The following is a 23,057-nucleotide window of genomic DNA, read 5'->3' on the forward strand; positions in this document are numbered from 1 at the left end:
CGTGCTGTGCTCTTTAGATGTTGATGTTTAAATGTAGGATACTACAGCATATAAAAGCTTTTCAGTTTTTTCTTTACTTCCAACATTCTGCAATATTTTCTCTTTGGTCAGCCATCTGGTGGCACCACAGTTTAGTCAATATTTCAGTTCCTTTAAAAATGTTCACACAAATTAAACAACTTGCAAGATAATTGAATATTCATCCAGACTATAAATCTGCCTTCATAAATACATTATTTATTATTACGAATTTACAGTTTAATCAGTCAAAGGAAAGGTTTCAGAATGGTCTTATCTGCTGCCATGTTATGTCCAAGAACTGTCTTTAAGTGCTGTGGGTCAATCAGGGTGACTAGGTTTGTTTGAAACGGCTACTCATTCTTTGCTGCCCAGTTCACGTTAATGAATGTTTTACTGTCCATGCGGTCAATGTATAGGACTCCATCCAAGTGATCCATCTCATGCTGTAGGATGCGTGCGGGCCAGCCGCTCACTTGCCAGGTCACAGGCTCTGCCTTCTCATTCAAGCCTTTGACACAAAAAATGTAAACATTAATAAAAAAAACAAACGCATGCCTAATTAATTTGATGTTGACCAGCCATGGGCCGAGAGATTTAGGTTAGATGGCTGTTTCGGGTACATTAAATCTGGGGTGTAATCATTACTCCAAACAGTTGCAAAACATAACTTGATTTTTTTTTTGCTGCTCTCTGGAACACGTTACTTATCTCACCTGAGACTTCCACAGAGAGGTAGCGTGGAACAGTGGCCGAGAACCCCGAGATGCTCTCACAGGCTTCCTGGAACAGAACTGTGCGTCCATCTAGGACTCGCAGCTGTGGGTTGATAAAGATCCGCAGAGGCACAGTGGTCAGACCGCGGGCTTCACGTGCAGCAGGCAAGCTGTCCTCCAACATGCGCTCTGGGAACTCCAGAGCTAAGATACGAAGTGGCACTCCAACTTGAGGTGCACTCAGTCCCACACATTCAAATTTCCGCATCACCTTTACCATGCTGTGGATCACCGCCTGAACCTCCGGACCCTGTACTGCCCCAGGGTCCACCGCTGCAGCCTTGGCTCGCAGCACCGGTTCACCCACTTGGCAGACATGGGGGTATGGAGGACTTGGTGGGGGCTTGATCTTCCGCTTCATGTACTGTAGGTAGGAACGAACCTTGATGTTTGTAGAATAAGACCGGTTGGGGGACATGCAGACAGGGACTACCCAGCCAATGGATCCAGTGGAATGGGGCCGTGGGGCTTTTGAAATACACATTCTGTAAGCACGAGTCAACAGCGCTGAAGAGCACACAGTTATATTCATGTCTGGGTTCAATCCTGGCACTAGTCAGTCTGCTACAGTCCTGCAGGAGACAAGGAAAAGACTGTAATGAAGGAAGTCAACAACTTAAATATGGTCAACAACAAATTGGTGTTGGGCAAAGATTGGTATAGATGCACATAAAAAATGGCCAGTTTACCAAATCAATATGTTGTGACCCGGGTATGACCAAAATAATTTCACATTATCACATGACAAGTTTACATGTTGAGCAGCTAACCTAGCTAGTAAGCTAATAGCTACAGCAGTTAGTTAGCTCACTGCACACGATACTGAAACCACGCAAATACAATGAACTCGAGTATCCTATCCCATGCAAGTGTTACACGTTTCCATAACATAAAACGTTTATTATATTGATTGCAGTAGCAACAGCGATGCCATTCTAATACTGTAGTTTATAAATTCATAAAAATACACACGAGCGTGTAATGCCTTGAAGATAATCACTTCCTGGTCAATTATTTCGTCAGGTCTTCAAAATAAAGGTTCTTTATTGTGGAAACGTGAATATATATATATTTTTAATCTAACCTTTATTTAACTAGGCAAGTCAGTTAAGGGGGTAAATATTGATTAACATATAATAATTTGTGCTGTATTGTACGCCTACCTACCATATTTTTATCGGTTGTGTTTTGTACATATGTAGCAGGTTCCCTTGAATACTTCATTTTGACAAATTCTTTACGGTCCTGGCCCGGAAGTATTTGGCCGTGTTTTATTGGCTGTCAGTATGTTGCGTTCAAAACAACTGGAAGGTCTGTCAGATCATGACGACAGTGACCTTCATTTCGGAACGTGATGACGCGTATGCCGACCGGCTTTTATGGGCAGACAAGGGATGCATTTATTTTATATAGTAAACATCCATCAATGATTTGGTTATTTATTATTTATAATAAAACCAACCGTTTTAAATGCACAGTGGTAATCCGATGTCTTATTCAAGCTCAGCTTGCAAGCCTATCATGATGTTTGCCCTTTTCATAGTTACTTGTCTTAACCAGTGGTTATTTAGCGTGTAAATGTTGGTGGGGCAAACTCCCCCAATTTTTTTTAGATGCATGCCAGCAAAGCCACTAAACAACACAACATTAACAATACGTTAATTGCACTATAACGGTGACAAACAGTGCCCACAAACTGTTAGGGCCTATGTAACAGGGTTATATTGGTGATTCCCCTTGCCACTTTATTGTTAAGCCAATGGGTTTTTGGTTTGAGTTTGTCTTGCCTTCACCTACTCAACATGGCATCTTATTGGCTGGTTTGCGTAGCTTGCTTACGGTTGGTTGCAAAGCACTGTACATCAAAAGTGATTTTTATACGCTCAGGTGATGATTTAAATGTACAATTTATATCAAATTGTTTGTAAATGTTATTCGAACATCACACATAAGATGCAGCGGTTTTTGGAGAATATTTGTTGTGCATTTTGTTGTAAAGAATTCCCGCCAGTACTAGCTAGCAACTTACTGTGTCTGGTGGGGGGGGTTCATATATTTTGTACAGTGCATGAGTGCAGAGTTGGATGGTGAGACGTGCATTGCATGACGTGCAATTTTGTGTCGTTCTTATCAGAATAAATCTACATGACTGGTGCTACATGTTGGAGTTCCGTGTCGATGACTGATTGTACACAACGCAAGAAGAGTACTGTTACACCTACATAAAACTGTCCCAACAGCAGAGCTTTCTTTTTTTTTTCACTACACCTGGCAGGCTTTTAAATATTGGATGTTTTACAGGAAAAAATACTTTTATTCATGGTTGTTTCTATTGTTTAAAAAAAAGCAACATGTACTTTAACTAATTTAAATGTAATATTCAAATGCTGTTTTTATGCTTTTATGCTGTTTTTGTGTATAAATGTTGTACAAATGTAAATGAGCTGTGTAATACAACTTTTCCACAAGGAAAAAAAAGAACACAGATACTGGGAAGAGGAACTCTGCCTAGAAGACCAGCATCCCAGAGTTGCCTCTTCACTGTTGACGTTGAGACTGGTGTTTTGTGGGTACTATTTTATGAAGCTGCCAGTTGAGGACTTGTGAGGGGTCTGTTTGTTAAACTAGACACTCTAATGTACTTGTCCTCTTGCTCAGTTGTGCACCGGGGCCTCCCACTCCTCTTTCTATTCTGGTTAGAGCCAATTTGCACTGTTCTGTGAAGGGAGTAGTACACCGCATTGTACGAGATCTTCAGTTTCTTGGCAATTTCTCTCATGGAATAGCAGTCATTTCTCAGGACAAGAATAGACTTGTCACGATATTCGTATGGAGGGGACCAAAGCGCAGCGTGGTTAGAATACATTCTTCTTTATTGAATGAAGAACACTTCATTAAACAAAAAAACAAAACAATAAAGACGAACGTGACCGCTATATAAACACTGTGCTAACATGCAACATAACATAGACAATAACGCACAAAATACCCAAAGAAGATGGCTGCCTAAATATGGTTCCCAATCAGAGACAACGATAAACACCTGCCTCTAATTGAGAACCAATCTAGGCAACCATAGACCAACATAAACACCTAGATGAAACCAACCCCATAAATCTACAAAAACCCCTAGACAGTACAAACACCCTAGAATAAGACAAAAACACACATATTACCCATGTCACACCCTGATCTAACCACAATAATAAAGAAAACAAAGAACGTTTCAGAAGAAATGTTGTTGTTTCTAGCCATTTTGAGCCTGTAATCGAACCCACAAATGCTGATGCTCCAGATACTCAACTAGTCTAAAGATGGCCAGTTTTATTGCTTCTTTAATCAGACAACAGTTTTCAGCTGTGCTAACACAATTGCAAAAGGGTTTTCTAATGATCAATTAGCCTTTTTAAAATTATAAACTTGGATTAGCTAACACAACGTGCCATTGAAACACAGTGATGGTGTTTCAAGTGATGGTGATGGTTGAGATGGTTGCTGATAATGGGCCTCTGTCTGCCTATGTAAATATTCCATTAAAAACCAGCTGTTTCTAGCTACAATAGTCATTTACATGAAAAATGTCTACACTGTATTTCTGATCAATTTAATGTTATTTGAATGGACAAAAAAACGTGATTTTCTTTAAAAAACAAGGACATTTCTAGGTGAGCCCAAACTATTGAACGGTAGTGTACATGTAGGTAGAGTTATTAAAGTGACTATGCATAAATAATAACAGAGAGTAGCAGCATCGTAAAAGGAGGGGAGGGAGGCAATGCAAGTAGAATGGGTAGCCATTTGATTCGATGTGTCGTATCTGTGACTATCATCAAATGTGAAGACTGTTATTTTATCAAATCAATTCTTATCAAATCAATTATTATTACGTGATTAAACTAATCATGTACATTTTTATTAACTATGAAGTCAGGGCACCACGGGAAAAGGTTTATAGAGTCTCTATTTCCCGAATCGACTCTTCAGATATTTTTATATCTTTTCGATTAGTCTTCAATTAATGTATCATTACTGAACGTCGCAAAACCTTGGATATCTGCACAAACCCTAGTCTCCATAATGAATCAGCGATCTACAAATTGGCGTAATTATTTATTTAAAAACTTACTAAACAAATCACAGTAATACATAAACAAATAATATTGGTTACGGACACAATGCATTGATAAATCCCTAGTGGGCTAAACCAGTATGATGGCTTGGTAGACAATGGAAAGGGTTGGGGACAGGAAAAGAGCAGGAAAGACAAAATGGATTCACTACACACAGTTGATAATTATATTGCACATGAACGGCCGCTCATTCAAAAATAATTGCAATATATATATTTACGCCCATATGTCGTTGTTGTCTCTCTGTTGGAATCGCCAGTCTGTCTGCTGAAGAGTCAGTTCATTAGAGAGTCTCTGGTTAACTTCCCCAGAAGTCACAATGTCTTTTGTGGTTGTAGCTTTCTCAGCAGCTCTGGATAGTGTCTGTTGTAATGGATATGTGAGTGTACAGATTGTTGTTGCATAGAATAGATGCTTCCGTGGTTGTCGGTATTCTCTTACTAGATTTATGTAATTTCCAGCTGCAGACTAGTAATTCTACGTCTATGATTTGCTCTTATTCTGTAGTGATTGATGGTCTCAGAGTTTAACCATTTCCAGCCGTGTAGCCAATGCAATACGCTGTATGGTCTCCATGGCCTATAGAGTTGTAGTTCTTAACCATTTCGCATGTAGCGTCAGCTGCATGTCTTCTAGTCCAATGGCCTATGGAGTTGTAGGCATTTCAACGTGGGGACTCGGTCAAGGCGTTCTCTGACTTAATGTACATTTTGTAGGAAGTGGGTTTTATACTCTGTGGAAGAAGGGGTGGTTCTATGATGCCTAATGTGATGTCTGGGCTCATTCTCAATAATATAAATATTGTTTAATTATTCAAACTTTTGATGTCCAAAGGTTGCTCTGTGTTCCACAGTTTACATTTCAAGCTCGAACACTAGAGAGCACGCTGTAGAGCAAACCCACTGTAACCTGATCCTTCAGATCGTCACAGGAGAGTTATGACAGATGTTCAGGAGTCTTATGGCTTTGGGGTAGAAGCTATTTAGAAGCCTCTTGGACCTAAACTTGGCGCTCCGGTATTGCTTGACCTGCGGTAGCAGAGAGAACAGTCTATGACTGGGCTGTGACTATGACTGGGTCTTTGACAATTTTTAGGGCCTTCCTCTGACACCACCTGGTGTAGAGGTCCTGGATGGCAGGCAGCTTATCCCCGGTGATGTACTGGGCTGTACGCACTACCCTCTGTAGTGCCTTGCGGTCAGAGGCAGAGCAGTTGTCGTACCAGGCAGTGGTGCAACCAGTCAGGATTCTATCGATGTTGCAGCTGTAGAACCTTTTGAGGATCTCAGGACCCATGCCAAATCTTTTTAGTTCCCTGAGGGGGAATAGGCTTTGTCGTGCCCTATTCACGACTGTCTTGGTGTTTTGGACCATTCTAGTTTGTTGTTGATGTGGACCCTGAGGAACTTGAAGCTCTCAACTTGCTCCACTACAGCCCCGTCAATGAGAATGGGGGCGTGCTCAGTCCTCCTTTTCCTGTAGTCCACAATCATCTCCTTAGTCTTGGCTAAATTGAGGGATAGGTTGTTATTCTGGCACCACACGGCCAGGTCTCTGACCTCCTCCCTATAGGCTGTCTCGTCGTTGTCTGCGATCAGGCCTACCACTGTTGTGTCGTCTGCAAACTTAATGATGGTTTTGGAGTCATGCCTGGCCATGCAGTCGTGAGTGAACAGGGAGTACAGGAGGGGACTGAGCACGCACCCCTTGGGAGCTCCAGTGTTGCGGATCAGCGTGGAATCCATGCTTCAAGATTGTTTTGATCATGAGGACTGGGATATGTCCCGGGTAGCCTCTGAGAATAACATTGACGTATACACGGACACGGTGACTGAGTTCATCAGGAAGTGTATAGGGGATGTTGTTCCCACCGTGACTATTAGAAACTACCCAAACCAGAAACCGTGGATAGATGGCAGCATTCACACAAAACTGAATGCGCGAACCGCTGTGTTTAATCTTGGCAAGGTGACAAGATATATGGTTGAATACAAACAGTGTAGTTATTCCATCCGTAAGGCAATCAAACAGGCAAAACGTCAGTACAGAGACAGTGGAGTCGCAATTCAATGGCTCAGACATGAGACGTATGTGGCAGGGTCTACAGACAATCACGGATTACAAAGGGAAAACCAGCCACCAACGTCTTGCTCCCGGATAAGCTAAACACCTTCTTCGCCCACTTTAAGGATAACACAGTGCCACCGATGCAGCCCGCTCCCAAGGACTGGCTCTCGTTCTCTGTGGCCGACATGAGTAAGACATTTAAGCATGTTAACCCTCGCAAGGCTGCCAGCCAAGATGGCATCCCTAGCCGCATCCTCAGAACATACGCAGACCAGCTGACTGGAGTGTTTACGGACATATTCAATCTCTCCCTGTCCCAGTCTGCTGTCCCCACTTGCTTCAAGATGTCCACCATTGTTCCTGTACCCAAGAAAGCAAAGTTAACTGAACTCAATGAATATCGCTCCATAGCACTCACTTCTGTCATCATGAAGTGCTTTGAGAGGCTAGTTTGGGATCATATCACCTTAACCTTACCGACACCCAAGACCCACCTCAATTTGCTTACCGCCCCAATAGATCCACAGACGATGCAATCACCATTGTGCACACTGCTCTATCCCATCTGGACAAGAGGAATACCTATGTAAGAATGCTGTTCATTGACTATAGCTCAGCCTTCAACACAATAGTACCCTCCAAGCTCATCATTGAGCTCGGGGCCCTGGGTCTGAACCCCACCCACAGGTGGTGAAGGTAGGAACCAACACCTCAACTTTGCTGATCCTCAACACAGGAGCCCCACAATGGTGCGTGTTCAGCCCCCTCCTGTACTCCCTGTTCACCCATGACTGCATGGCCACGCAAGCGTCCAACTCAATCACCAAGCTTGCAGACGACACAACAGTAGTAGGCATCACTGACAATCTGAAATGGTCCACCCACACAGACAGTGTGGTGAAGAAGGCGCAACAGCACCTCTTCAACCTCAGGAGGCTGAATAAATTTGACTTGGCCCATAAGACCATCACAAACCTTTCAGATGCACAATTGAGAGCATCCTGTCAGACTGTACCACTGCCTGGTATGGCAACTGCACCGCCCTCAACCGCAGAGCTCTCCAGAGGGTGGTGCAGCCTGCCCAACGCATCACCACGGGCACACTGCCTGCCCTCCAGGATACCTGCACCACCCGATGTCACAGGAAGGCCAAAAATATCATCAAGGACATCAACCACCCGAGCCACGGCCTATTCACCCCGCTATCATCCAGAAGTCGAGGTCAGTACAGGTGCATCAAATCTGTGACCGAGAGACAGAAGTTATTTTTCAATCTCAAGGTCATCAGACTGTTAAATAGCCATCACTAGTCGGCTACCACCCGGTTACTCAACCCTGCACCTTAGAGGCTTCTGCCCCATATACATAGACATGGAATCACTGGTCACTTTAATAATAGAACACTAGTCACTGTAATTGTCACGCCTGCTTCTGCTCTCCCTCTCTGGCGCTCAGGGGCGCCAGGCTTCCCTTCATTACGCACACCTGTCACCATCATAATGCGCAGCTGCTCAATATGGGACTCACCTAGACTCCATTACTTTGTTGATTACCCCCTCTATATCTGTCTGCTCCTCACTTTGTTCCCTGTGTCAGTACTGATGTCGTTATTTTTCCCCTGTCCATACTCTGTTCCTGTTCTGTTTCATGTCCGTTTTTCATTAAATGTTCACTCCCTGTACATGCTTCTCGTCTCCAGCGTTGATCCTTACGGTAAAATGTTTTACTCATTTCATGTGTATAACCTGTATTCTATTCTACTGTATTTTAGTCAATGCCACTCAGACATTGCTTGTCCTAATATTTATATATGTTTTAATTCCATTCTTTAATTTTAGATTTGTGTGCATTGTTGTGAATTGTTAGATACTACTGCACTGTTTGAGCTAGGAACACAATCATTTTGCTACACACACAATAACATCTGCTAAATATGTATATGTGACCAATGCAATTTTATTTTATCTGAAACACCATTTCATAAAGCTCCCGACTAACAGTTCTTGTGCTGCTTGCTGAGGCAGTTTGGAACTAATTATTGAGCATCCGAATTCAGATTACATTTCAGTAACAGTTTTCAATAGGCCCAATTTAACCCGGTGTGGTATAATAACCCTTTACATACCACAATACACACTCCAGATTCTTACTGACCTAGATTCTTACACAATAATGAGTGTCACCTCAGGAATGGTTGTATTTCATGCAGGGTTATGTTGAGGCAAAGAGGTGTCTGTTTGATGGCGTGACCCAGAGCTTCTGAGTGGACTGCTAAATCTTCTGACCAATCATTGTGAACCTCTTTTTCGATGACCAATCAATGACAATCACTTTATTGGAAATTGGGTACATCAATGAGTTAGCACCATGCAACAGGGTGATTCCATGCCAGCGGGAGCGGAACATATTTTTGGTATCTCAGTCAGATTGTTCTGGCAATTCTCACATAGGAACTTAAGTGGGAGGAAGGATGTTTAACATGTTTTTTTACATTTGTATCACAAACCATTTTTGAGAAAATCATGATGAAATTGACCATTTCAGTCCCATTGTTAGACCTGCAGTACCAATCAAAAGTTTGGACACAACTGATCATTCAATGGTTTTTCAATATTTTGGATATTTTCTAAATTGTAGAATAATAGTGAATACATCAAAACTATAAAATTACACATATGGAATCATGTAGTAACCAAAAAAGTGTTAAACTAATCAAAGTATATTTTATATTTGAGATTCCTCAAAGTAGCCACCCTTTGCCTTGATGTCAGCTTTGCACCCTCTTGGCATACTCTCAACCATCTTCATGAGGTAGTCATCTGGAATGCATTTCAATTAACAGATGTGCCTTGTTAAAAGTTCATTTGTGGAATTTCTTTCCTTCTTCGTGCATTTGAGCCAATCAGTTGTGTTGTGACAAGGTAGGTGTGGTATACAGAAGAGAGCCCTATTTGGTAATAGACCACGTCAATACAGAACATTTTAAAGAACTTTGAACATTTCTTCAAGTGCAGTTGCAAAACCATCAAGCGCTATGATGAAGCTGGCTCTCATGAAGACCGCCACAGGAAAGGAAGACCCAGAGTTACCTCTGCTGCAGAGGATAAGTTAATTCGAGTTACCAGCCTCAGAAATTGCATCCCAAATAAATTCTTCACAGAGTTCAAGTAACGGCTCCATCTCATCATCAACTGTTCAGAGGAGACTGCGTGAATCCTGCCTTCATGGTCAAATTGCTGCAAGGAAACTACTACTAAAGGACACCAATAATAAGAAGAGACTTGCTTGGGCCAAGAAACATGAGAAATATCAATCAATCAAATGTATTTATAAAGCCCTTCTTATATCAGCTTATGTCACAAAGTGCTGTACAGAAACCCAGCCTAAAAACACCAAACAGCAAGCAATGTAGGTGTAGAAGCACGGTGGCTAGGAAAAACTCCCTAGAAAGGCAAGAACCTAGGAAGAAACCTAGAGAGGAACCAGGCTATGAGGGGTGGCCAGTCCTCTTCTGGCTGTGCCGGGTGGAGATTATAACAGAACATGGCAAAGATGTTCAAATGTTCATAGATGGCCAGCAGGGTCAAATAATAATAATCACTGTGGTTGTCGAGGGTGCAACAGGTCAGCACCTCAGGAGTAAATGTCAGTTGGCTTTTCATAGCCGATCATTCAGAGTATCTCTACCGCTCCTGCTGTCTCTAGAGAGTTGAAAACAGCAGGTCTGGGACAGGTAGCACGTCCGGTGAACAGGTCAGGGTTCCATAGCCGCAGGCAGAACAGTTGAAACTGGAGCAGCAGCACGGCCAGGTGGACTGGGGACAGCAAGGAGTCATCATGCCAGGTAGTCCTGAGGCATGGTCCTAGGGCTCAGGTCCTCTGAGAGAGAGAAAGAAAGAGAATTTGAGAAAGGAAGAGAGAAAAAGAGAGAATTAGAGAGAGCATACTTAAATTCACACAGGACACCGGATAAGATGGGAGAAATACTCCAGATATAACAGACTGACCCTAGCCCCCCGACACATAAACTACTGCAGCATAAATAGTGGAGGCTGAGACAGGAGGGGTCCTTAAAACAGTCTTGATATGTTTGTCAAAAGAGAGATCAGGGTCCAGAGTAACGCCGAGGTCCTTCACAGTTTTATTTGAGACGACTGTACAACCATCAAGATTAATTGTCAGATTCAACAGAAGATCTCTTTATTTACAAATAGACATTAGACCGGTGGAAATCTGTCCTTTGGTCTGATGAGTCCAAATTTGCAATTTTTGGTTCCAAACCCGGTGTCTTTGTGAGACGCAGAGTAGGTGAATGGATGATTTACGCATGTGTGGTTCCCACCGTGAAGCATGTAGGAGGGAGTGTGATGGTGTGGGGGTGCTTTTCTGGTGACACTGTCAGTGATTTATTCAGAATTCAAGGCACATTTAACCAACATGGCTACTACAGCATTCTGCAGCAATACGCCATCCCATCTGGTTTGCGCTTAGTAGGACTGTCATTTGTTTTTCAACAGGACAATGACCCAAAACACCTCCAGGCTGTGTAAGGGCTATTTGACCAAGAAGGATAGTGATGGAGTGCTGCGTCAGATGACCTGGCCTCCACAATCACCCGACCTCAACTCAATTGAGATGGTTTGGGATATGTTGGACCGCAGAGTGAAGGAAAAGCAGCCAACAAGTGCTCAGCATATGTGGGACCTCCTCATTCCTCATGAAGCTGGTTGAGAGAATGCCAAGAGTGTGCAAAGCTGTCATCAAGGCAATGGGTGGCTACATTGAAGAATCCAAACTTTTGACTGGTACTGTAAGCCTTCTGTAAGGCCCTATGATCTGTGAGCCATGCATGACAGACAATTTATTGATGTCATTATACTCCGTATAATGTTTTCTCAAATATGGAGTATGTCTAGATTCTGAAATACACATACATTTATTCAACATAAAAAAATATCAATATTAATACCTCAAAACGACCCTTTTTATTTATTCTGAACAAAAATATAAATGCAACATGCAACATTTAATAGGTTTTCCTGAGTTACAGTTCATATATGGAAATCAGTCAATTGAAATAAATCAATTAGGCCCTAATCTATGGATTTCACACGACTGGGCAGGGGTGCCCCCACGGATAGGCCTGGAGGGCATAGGCTCACCCACTTGGGAGCCAGGCCAACCCACTGGGGAGCCAGGCCCAGCCAATCAGAATGAGCTTTTCCCCCACAAAAGGGCTTTATTACAGACAGAAAAAAAAACAATTTCTTGGCTCTCTTATTTTAGCTCATGAAACATGGGACAAACAGTATACATGGTGTGTTTATATTTTTGTTTTAGTGTAGTTTATTTTTAGACATTGTTTGTAACAATTATACTCTTCAAACATCTACAATTTCTCTCCAGTACTTTTAATGATATGACCCATTTATACATAGAAATTGACATTATAGGTCATTAACCAATCACAGCCCTCTTTTAGGATTGCACATTCAGCAAGTCACCAGCAGAGGGAGTTCGCTTTGAATCCATTTTCCCATTCACTGTGTTGGTGGTGCTCATAACATTTTTCCCACCTTCAGAGTTAGCAGAGTCCACTCTGGAAATGTGATGTACTGTTCCAAACAATGTCTTAAAATTAACAACATCAAAAGGGTTATTTTGATCTATGAACATATTTAATGTTGAATAAATGAATGTGAAAAATGTCAGAATCAAGACATACTCCATATTTTAGAGCACATAATAAGGAGTGTAATGACACCAATGTTTTCTGTATCACTTAGTGTTCACAGATCATAACGTCTTACAGGAGGCATGCATAGGTCTAAAAAGGGCCTAAAATGGCCACTTTCATTATGATTTTCTAAAAAATGGTTTGTGATAAAACTGTAAAAAGCATTTCAAACATCCTTCCTCTCAATGAAGTTTCTATGTGAGAATTGTCAGAACAATCTGCGATACCAAAAAATATGTTCCGCTCCAGCTGGTGTGGAATCGCCCGACAACAGATGGAGAGCTGTGAATCATTCCTGGCTGTGATGTGAGTGACATGTTAAGGGTCATCAAACTGTCAGTGCATACCCCCTATGCATTTGTGTTGACACACTCCCTTTAGAGGGGAAAGTACTGTTAGTCCATAATCATTTTGGGGTAGGTCAGGTGAGGACATCGATTTAGGGTATGTGTTTCAAGGTAAATGTTTTATTTATTCAGAATGTTGTGTATGTAGAAGGTGGACAGGAACCTGGTCAACATAGGTATGGAGAATGACAGGGTCCTTCACTGACTCAACCCCATCACACTGGCTGGTGCACGGGGCAAAGGGTCCTTAGCCAGATGATAAGGGGATGGTGGGGTACAAAGTTCCAGGGGAGTTTTGTGTGTTTTGGACTACTGCAAAATGTTCTTACTAGGATTCGTATTTATTTATCTTGAGAGAAAGTACATTCCTCTGTAAATGTTTCAGGACACAGCTCTCTCTTTATCAATATTGCACCACGAATCCTTCAGTCCCAGTTCACTGATTTACCCATCACGAGGGTAATCAACCCGAGTGAAGCAAAAAACAACAACAGTTATGCTGTAGGCTACCTGTTACATTACTGTTTTAAATAAAAATGGTCAAGTGTGAATTTAAAAAGTGTATAAATTGAAGTTTTATTTTCCACACATGAAGCAATTGCACTGTATCATATTCTACTTATCTGTATTTGACTGTATATACCTATTTAGCTTACTTGTACTCCTGTATACATACAGTACATGCTGTGGTCATTTGGGTAATTTGCCAGAAATCATAATTCACTTCAGAAACTGGATTGCAAAATAACCCAATGCATGGAGCATTGAAACACCACTGTCAAAACCAGTTCTAGAGAGACCATCGTGTAAGCAAGGTGTAGCTGTTCCATAGATTCGGGTCTATTAGCTTACTTACCCCCATTTTTACATTGTTTTTTTTTTTACAATGGAAAAAATCATGCTAATCCTAAACTGCACTCAAGATGACTGAGCCTCAACGCGTTTTTGAGAGCTCAGTTGTTAGAGGCTGAAATCAAATACTTTGATTCATCGAAACTGATTGATGCTTCTTTAGAAAAAAAAGATGTCCCATTCATGAAAATGTGCGCGTTGCGGACGAGGACAGCACATGGGGTCTCCTGTCACGAGTCTCGTATATATCCTTTGGAAAGAGTTAAATGATACAGTTAAACCCAAACCTTGAGGTGTTTCACATTTTTGGGAATGGTGTAACAGGCGTGTATGGCACAACACTCAGTCTCCACCAATGAAGTGATGGGCAGGGTTCAACACCCATTTTCGGGGGCTTGCTATAAAGCTGGTTTATAACAGACTTAAGTACATATAGAGTATTTTGCCTGAATTCCTTCATTTGGAGTGTGAAATTATTTTGAGATTGTAAAGGTATTTAAACATTATTTTGTCATTTAAATGTATGATTACGCATTTAACTACCCTTTGCAAGTAAATATCAAATGTATTAACAGGAAATTTTAAATCCTCTACGGGTCAAATGTATTATGACCAATTATTTAAGGTATAGCTCGCATGTTTATTATTACGCATGCAGAAACAAATATTACCTTATTTAAAAGAGATGCCTAAAGGCACTGTCGTTTCAGAATATTTGTTGTTTTTGTCTTATTTCAATTTTCTTATGTTTCTCATATTTTTGGGATAACTCAACGAGTTGATTAAATGATTAGATTTTATTAGGTTACATTTACGTTAATTAGGTTGATAATTTATTGTTCTTGCGTGATGTAAATGTGTTTTACTTCTTAGCGTATGGATTTTACAATGCATGTATTTATACTGGCTTGTGATAAGATAGCCATTGATAGACTTGTCCAAGTCCGATCAGTAGATGGCTCTTCATTAGGCCACCTTAATGTTCAACTGCGCGCATATCTTCATTTAATTTCAGAACAGTAAGCGCAGCGCGTTTGAGTTCAATCTGGATTTTATAGACATGGCACCTGTTGAATTTACATGGGTAATTGAACATCTGGGCTAGCCTACTTCTCTGCACTGATGTTTAATTATCCAACAAGTTTATTTGCAGTTTTCCAATGTATTATTTGTATATTCATTCATAATATTAGAATAGTATAGTATTTTATTTGTATGATATTTAAAAAAAAAAAATGCAATGCAGGAATTATTCATCGAAATCTATTTGTTTTCCCTATCCTTTTCTCCCAATTTGACTTTTCTTCCTATCACCTCCATCTGGAGCTGCAGTTGCAACATGGAGGACAATTCCTATGTGGTCAAAATGAATGGGAATGGTGTCAATGAGAATAATTCTCTCAATGGCGTCAATGGAAAAGGTCTTAATGGGAATGGTATCCAACATAAGACTGTGAAAGGCAGTGTTTATAAATCCAAGCAGAAGAGCCGCAGGCAGAGATGGAACATCCGGCCCTCAGAGATGTCAATCAACACATTGAATCCCATCCGTGCCATTGTGGACGGGATGAAGCTCACACCCAACCCCGAGAAGCCCATGATTGCTCTATCCATTGGTGAGATGCTACACCACTATCTTATTTGCATATACTCCGTGTGTTCACTTGTGATGTGCAGTTGTCCAGAATTATGTTTCTTATGTACTCCTTTGTCTTCCTGTCACACCATCAGGGGACCCTACAGTGTTCGGGAACCTGCCTACCGATGAAAAAGTTACCCAGGCCTTGAAGGATGCCATTGACTCAAACAAATACAACGGCTATGCTCCGTCTGTTGGTAAGACTCATGCAAACCCTTTATCACAGCACCAACACTTCAAAAAGCTTGTCAAGTGCAAAAAACTAAGGATAGAGTGAGATGTTGTAAAATTATAATTTTTTTGTAAAGAAAATTACATGGTAATTGAGAAGATATGAGATGAGGCACAGCTAAAAGGGGAGTTGGGTGACTTGCAAGGGGTTGAGAGGTTGGATGTTATTAATGGAATTTCGGTCAGGGAAGTTAAGAGAGCTAGGTGAAATAGGGACATTTACCTGTCTGCAGATGAACTGAATAGGTTCCCCGCAGTGATTGATGATGATTGTAGCTCTAATGACGTATGCATGCGAAATCTCCCTTTGTCCCAGCAGACTACTGAATACAGTATACAATACAAAATATTAGCTGTTGTCTTCTACTCATCGACAGGTTATCAGAAGAGCAGAGATGTGGTGGCAAACTTCTACAGTTGCCCCGAGGCCCCCTTGGAGGCAGAGGTGCGTTTACCTGACTCATCCTTTATCTGCTTTTCCTCGTTTAAACTTTATTTTTCTTCACCATATATTCACTTCTGTCTCCCTACTGTAACTTTTCCCCAGAACTAGAGGACATACAGACCTCTAAAAATCTCTTGTTATCTTCCTTGCAGGATGTGGTTCTGACCAGTGGCTGCAGCCAGGCTATAGATCTGGCCATCACGGTGCTGTGTAACCCTGGAGACAACATCCTAATCCCCTGCCCTGGATTCTCCCTCTACAAGACTTTGGCTGTGTCTCTGGGCATCCAGGTCAAACTGTACAACCTGCTGGTGAGTACTGGAGGGAGAGGGGAGGGATTCAAATGGGAGGAGGAGTGACAAAAATAGAGGGAGAAAGAACAAAATAGAGGGAAAATAAAGCAAACAAAGAAAAAGCGGGTTGATATAGATTTTTTTTGTGAAGAGAAAGAGAGAGGGAGAGAGCAAGGGCGGGTCAAAATATATTGTTGAAAGCGAAAGAGAGTTCTTCACCAGTGAGTTCTTCCTCACTGCAAATCTGGCACTTATAAATCACATTGGATACTTTCTTTACTTTAGGCTTACACACACACACACACACACACACACACACACACACACACACACACACACACACACACACACACACACACACACACACACACACACACACACACACACACACACACACACACACACACACAAACCACATACATACAAATACATAAATACTTGGAGCTGCATATCATTTTGAATTTAATTACATCCATAACAAATATGAACAACATTTATAAACTGAATTCAGGTCACTCTGGGACACAGTTGTATGTCGTGACTCTTGAGGTCATTGTGTTTACATGACAACTGCACACAATGTAAAGAGCTGCTGCTGAGCCACCTTACAGAGCTCCCATTAAACCAACCAACTCTCAAACCAAATGAGTTTATAGTCATACTACTCGTCTCAGGGTGCAGTCCTAGCTTCCGTCATTAGCGTTTTATGTCTAGTCATGGGCCTCTGCTACCTGCCACCGCCCGAGACAGAGGTATGTGTAATGAGGGAACTAAGAGATCAAAGGTCAGTTGAGATAGTTAGGGCAGTGCAGAATCTGCAGATAGGTTTGTGTGTTTTCAAGTGCATGTGCCTGCTCTCTGCCTCATAGTGGCTTTGTCTGTCCTTGCAGCCAGAGAAGTCTTGGGAGGTCGATCTTCAGCACATGGAAAGCCTGATCGATGACAGGACAACCTGCCTGATCATCAACAATCCTTCCAACCCTTGCGGCTCTGTCTACAGTAAAGAGCACCTAAAGAATGTCCTCTCTGGTGAGCTCTGTTCATTCACCCCCTGAGCCACAGTGTTCCCTCTCACTGTAGCAAAATATAAGGATTTATTCTAAAACAAGTGTGACTGTGTCTATTCTCTTGTCTAGTTGCCTCCAAAAATTGCATCCCAATCCTGGCTGATGAGATCTATGGTGACATGGTGAGTTCAAGACACACACAGAAGCCTTCTCAGAAACAAACACAACACAGACAAACACTCATACAGACTAATAGAGAACTGCCATTGTGTCTGCTGCATAAAAGGAGAGGATAATGTATTGTCTTCTGGCATTGAGGAGATATTGAGCTTACTAGGGTCTAACACAGGGTGGATTGGGTTATGGTGGTCTATGGAGGTGTGGTGGAGTACAGTAATAGCCAGGTCAATCATCCAGGAGGAGGCTTCTAGTTCTGGGGTATGGCCTACGTGCTGGCCACTGGCCCTCATGTAATACATATTACCAGCGAGGCACATTCTTTAACATTCTGTAACAGGGAGGTTTTCCCTGGCTCAGCTCTGCTGGGTATCCGAGGAGACCTGCCTGACACGTCCACATCAGCACTGGGGGGATTAGGGGTGTCACAGGCTGAATGCAGGGCTGGCAGTGGCAGGGCAACAGTGCTGGGGTTAGGTCAGCCAGGGCAAGTGAAGGATGAGCCACAGAGGTAATACTGTAGTAGTGCTGAGGGATTAGTGCTTTTTGAGGACGGTTCGGTTTCGTTTAAAAAAAATAATAATTTCGGTTTCAATTACTTCTTTAAACATTAAAAGCACTATGTGGGTTGAATGCTGTAACAACACAGAATAAAACAGTGAATCAAAGTTCCATGATGCTTATCACATATAAACCATCATTTATTCACATTACTTTAATCAAATATTTCAGTTGATTTGTATATTACATTTGTTTTATCTGATAACTTTATAATTTAATTCCAAGTCATCATCTCATCTCTATAGAGCTGCTGCTGACAAAATCACTGTATTGTAGTTCTTCAAAGTAAATAAGGCATACTTTTATGCCTGCTGAATACCAACTATCAATCACTTAGATCATGTATTTTCAGGTAGAGATACCTCGTAAAGCAGCAGGTGTACCACCTCAAAATTGTCAGTAGGCACTCCTCTGCTCTGCTTTGAGGGTTGGAATTAGTTTAGTAATTTCCGAGAGTTGTTTTAAGATTTTATGGGGATAATTTAAGGTATTGGAATTTGTTTTTACCATTGTTGGGTGTTAAACAGCATATCTTTTTTAAATTGACATTCTGTAAGGTGTTTTAAGATGTGTTTAATAGGAGAACAGTATTTTTGCAGTATTGCTTGATGAGATTTACAAGAAATCTGTGTTTTTCATGATTAGTCCCTGTGAGAATGGAGAGAGGTGGTTGGGGTGATTTGTGAATCCTTTAGGGGGGGGGGGGTGATTGGGGTTGTTGAGTGCATAAATCACATGAGCTCTGAATCCACCAATGTCTCACTCAGTACAACAGAAGAACTCAGAATAACTGTGCACTTTTTCCACGTGTTTGCGATTAATGCAGATGTGAGGGTAGTATAGTACGAGAGCGGGTGAGAGGGTGGGGGGTGTTTAGGGGCTTCGTGGAGGCATGACGTGTCTGGGCAGCATCAGTTCCATCTCACGGTTAGAGGGGAATGTTTGGCAAGCACCAGGCTCTTTCCCTAAGGGCCCCTGTGGGCTCCTCTCTGTGGAAAAAGCCTATCGCTCACGAGAGTTTAGAGTGGTGCCAAAAATGCTCTGTTTGTAAATTAGGTCTGAGGTGAGGTTTAAGATGAGCTTTTTCTGAACTGTCAGTCACTGTGCTCTGACCAATAGGATGCGGGACGGATCCCAAACGCGACGTCAAGGCCTCATCTCTAATGAAAGCCAGCTTCTAACAATTACTGTACCAGCCCATCTGGAGTTATTTAACTTCTTAAAAAATGTGTAATTGGATTACAGTTACATACTCAAAAACAGCTTAATACATTTTGAATTACCCAATTTAAAATCAAGATGAGGGCTGCAAGTGTTTGCCTCAAACACACTGAAATGGCAGATTTTGAACATCTTTGAAAGTTGTGCTGAGCCACAGATTTCCCCTCTATTCTGATCTATTTGAATCTACAAAACTGCCAAATTTGCTTTCCTTGGTTGCTTTTCGCAGAGAGGTATTTTAATCAAAAAGGTCAGTCCCACTAAACATCAGGGTCTTTGTGTCAAAAGGACATTTTTGATTAGTCGACACAGCTCTACCATTTTCCCTTCCCAAGCTGGCCTTCAATCAGATTTATCTTGGATCCGTCTCATCTGTTGCATTTCCTTTTTTACTGGCCACAATCTGCTTGGTGGCTGGGTGTATTTTTCAAGACATTTGCCCAACCCTGAGTGTACTGCTCTATAGTGTGGATAGACTATACATGTATCACTATGTAAAAACACTTTCCCTTTAGTGTAAACTAACACTGATGATTTGACATTGTCCTCTACAGTGCTTTGTATTGATATGAGCGTTTACTGTATCTCCATTATCAGGTGTTTCCAGGTTGCAAGTACCAATCTATGGCGTCCCTCAGCAGTGATGTACCCATCCTGGCATGTGGCGGTCTGGCCAAGAGATGGTTGGTTCCTGGCTGGAGGATGGGCTGGATCCTCATTCATGACCGGAATCAAATCTTCGGGAAAGAGGTAAGTCCTTCAGCCTCTCACTAATTGCATATGTAAGGTCCAGTTTATCTATACACATACAATACACTACACCAGTGTTCCCTAACTGATAGGGTGATGTTACGTGGTCCCAGAGGTTTTCTGAGCAAAATCTTTATTTATTTTTATTCACATTTTATTGTTGGACGTAAAACACTGTAAAAAACGCCAACAAGTCAGGTCCAAGTGATTTTAATTTTGGAAATCTGTTCCAAAGTATTCCCACACATCATAGAGAGATATACACTGAGTATACAAACATTAAGAACACCTGCTCTTTCCATTGACATGGACTGACCAGGTGAATCCAAGTGAAAGCTATGATCCCTTATTGATGTCACTTGTTAAATCCACTTCAATCAGTGTAGATGCAGGGGAGGAGACAGGTTAAAGAAGGATTTTTAAGCCTTGAGACAATTGAGACATGGATTGTGGGAATTCTGAGAGTGTATGGGCTGGACAAAGTATTTAAGTGACTTTGAACGGGGTATGATAGTAGGTGCCAGGTGCATCGGTTTATGTCAAGAACTGCAACTCTGCTGGGTTTTTCAAGCTCAACAGTTTCCCGTGTGTATCAAGAATGGTCCACCACCCAAAGGACATCCCGCCTACTTGACACAACTGTGGGAAGCATTGGAGTCGACATGGGCCAGAATCCCTGTGGAGTGCTTTTGACACCTTGTAGAGTCCATGCCCAGACGAATTGAGGATGTTCTGAGGGGAAAAGGGGGGAGGGGGTGCAACTCCATATTAGGAAGGTGTAATTTTTGGTATACTCAGTGTGTGTGATTGTACACAAATGTAAGCAAGGTTTGAAATTATTATTTTAGTCAAATATTAGATCTGTTTGGGCTTCTTGCGGTCAATTTGCAGTCTACAAATTATTTGTAATTTAGTTTCGTCCCCCTGACCATCTGTTCAAGAAAAGATCGGCCCGTGTCTGAATCTGCTTGATGTTCCCTGCACTACACCAACATTCACACAGTTTAATTAGTCTGTGCATGTCCTCTGGGGTTTGAATCACTTCTTATGTATCTAATGTATTTCTCTTCTGCGTTTAGATTCGTCAGGGTTTGGTTAAGCTTAGCCAGAGGATTCTGGGAGCCTGCACCATTGTCCAGGGGGCGATAGAGAGCATCCTGAACGACACGCCCCAGGAGTTTTACTACAGAACCATCAGTTTCCTCAAGGTGAGTCCCCCTCCCTTGAACCTTCCCCAATTACTTTATTTACAGATGGTAGTAGTCTAATATATTGACATATCTGGATATCTGTCTGTAGGACTGTCCTACTGACTTGTCTATTGACTGGTTTCCTGCTTCTTTCTCAGTCAAACTCAGAGATCTGTTTCTCTGAACTGTCCACTGTTCCTGGGCTGACCCCTGTGCTGCCAGCAGGAGCCATGTACCTCATGGTGAGTCTCACGTGTTCAGAATTCTTGGTGTGGAGTTGGTAGGTGGGGAGATAATAGAACAGACCAGGATACTTAATGTGTGTCTTGGCATTTATAGGTGGGGATTGAGATGGAACACTTCCCAGAGTTCCAGAATGATGTGCAGTTCACTGAGCATCTGGTGACTGAGCAGTCCGTCTTCTGCCTGCCTGCTACGGTAAAACATCACACACATCTATCCATCCATCCATCCATCCATCTAATGGTCTCATCCATCCTTTTTGTCCACCAAAGGTGGAGAAATGTCCTTGTTCTGTCTTTTACAACTCTTCTCTCCCTGCAGGCATTTGAGTACCCAAATTACTTCCGGATCGTGGTGACCGTACCAGAGGAGATGATGGTGGAGGCATGTGCACGGATCCGGGAGTTTTGCCAGCGCCACTACAGACCCTGCAGCCAAGACAGCAACGAGCTGGACCAATGAGAGACAGCCTGAGAGAGAAGGAGGGAGACCAGAGAGTATGGATGTAGTAAGGGACAAAAGTGAATGTGAAAAAAAGAGAACGGGAAGAGAGCGGGTGAAAGAAAGAAGAGGAACTAGGGAAGAGGAGTGAGAAAATTATGTTGCACTGCAGGAGCAAAGGATTTAGTAAGAAAGAAGAGGAACTCGGGAAGAGGAGTGAGAAAATTATGTTGCACTGCAGGAGCAAAGGATTTAGTAATGTAATTGGTGGTCGTCCATCTTTGGTAACTTCAATTTATGAGCAGACCTGATATTTATATTTTGTACGGCCATTTTATGTTAAACTTACTTTGACTAATTATTTGGCTTCATGGTTGTACCAATTCTCAAGGCTCCAATGTTACTTTATATGTTGGGTCGACCAAAACCCCATTGGGCCTATAGAACCAGGGACCGGGGTTTTACCCACCCCTTTGTTCAAACCATGATGGGGTTAATGGTTGGGTTGATCCTACCAGGAAAACAAATGGAACTCAAGCACCAGCAGATTACATACAGTGCTTTCCATAGTCTGTGTTACATACTTTTTCTTGCTAGGATTATGATGCTCAACCAAAACCTTTGCTATCTACTTGTTAATCTATCTTCATGTAATATTGAATGTTATTTTTTTTATGTGAAAAAGTTATTTAAACCAAAGTAAAGCTATGAAATACCTGTTTGTTTGTTGTGACTCATTAGCTCATGGTAATATAAAAACTAAATCAAAGGATGTATCCACTAATTTATTGATTATAGTTTGTTATTGAGGCCTACACCCAATCCAGACATGGGGATTTGACCTGAGCTGACCTGTCCATCAGTAAAGTCATGTAACAGCTTAAGGGTTGAATCAGTCCAGAATGGGGATGGACATGGTTAGGGTTTCACTC

General features: G+C 41.9%; 2 protein-coding genes and 1 long non-coding RNA gene across 5 annotated transcripts; 1 reads left to right on the forward strand and 2 right to left on the reverse strand.

Annotated features, from left to right (window-relative positions):
- Positions 1–217: 217 nt before the first annotated feature.
- pdf (peptide deformylase, mitochondrial) lies at positions 218–1,844 on the reverse strand. 2 transcript variants are annotated; one of them, XM_021569328.3, is made up of 3 exons: positions 1,767–1,844; positions 735–1,366; positions 218–529 (listed from the first exon to the last, which is right to left on the reverse strand). In XM_021569328.3, exons 2-3 carry the CDS (start codon positions 1,324–1,326, stop codon positions 372–374), a joined length of 750 nt encoding a protein of 249 aa, XP_021425003.1. In that variant the 5' UTR covers positions 1,327–1,366; positions 1,767–1,844; the 3' UTR covers positions 218–371. The 2 variants fall into 2 exon arrangements, with proteins under 2 accessions (XP_021425003.1, XP_021424987.1); XM_021569312.3 differs by having other exon boundaries at positions 1,484–1,824.
- Positions 1,845–8,929: 7,085 nt separating this feature from the next.
- On the reverse strand, positions 8,930–14,031 carry LOC149985192 (uncharacterized). Its single transcript, XR_016487961.1, has 2 exons — positions 13,932–14,031; positions 8,930–10,868 (listed from the first exon to the last, which is right to left on the reverse strand). It is a non-coding gene; the product is annotated as an uncharacterized LOC149985192 (long non-coding RNA).
- LOC110494358 (tyrosine aminotransferase) lies at positions 13,822–22,842 on the forward strand. Of its 2 annotated transcripts, none has more exons than XM_036953800.2 (12): positions 13,822–14,419; positions 15,260–15,543; positions 15,659–15,763; positions 16,175–16,242; positions 16,395–16,553; positions 17,426–17,564; positions 17,672–17,724; positions 20,099–20,251; positions 21,331–21,459; positions 21,600–21,683; positions 21,781–21,879; positions 22,006–22,842. In XM_036953800.2, exons 2-12 carry the CDS (start codon positions 15,267–15,269, stop codon positions 22,144–22,146), a joined length of 1,407 nt encoding a protein of 468 aa, XP_036809695.1. In that variant the 5' UTR covers positions 13,822–14,419; positions 15,260–15,266; the 3' UTR covers positions 22,147–22,842. The 2 variants fall into 2 exon arrangements, with proteins under 2 accessions (XP_036809695.1, XP_036809701.1); XM_036953806.2 differs by having other exon boundaries at positions 14,272–14,419; positions 15,254–15,543.
- The last annotated feature ends 215 nt before the right edge of the window (positions 22,843–23,057 follow it).

Source organism: Oncorhynchus mykiss, chromosome 2 (genome assembly GCF_057628025.1).
Source record: "Oncorhynchus mykiss isolate SJ-2025 chromosome 2, ASM5762802v1, whole genome shotgun sequence".
In the NCBI taxonomy this organism is placed as follows: domain Eukaryota; kingdom Metazoa; phylum Chordata; class Actinopteri; order Salmoniformes; family Salmonidae; genus Oncorhynchus; species Oncorhynchus mykiss.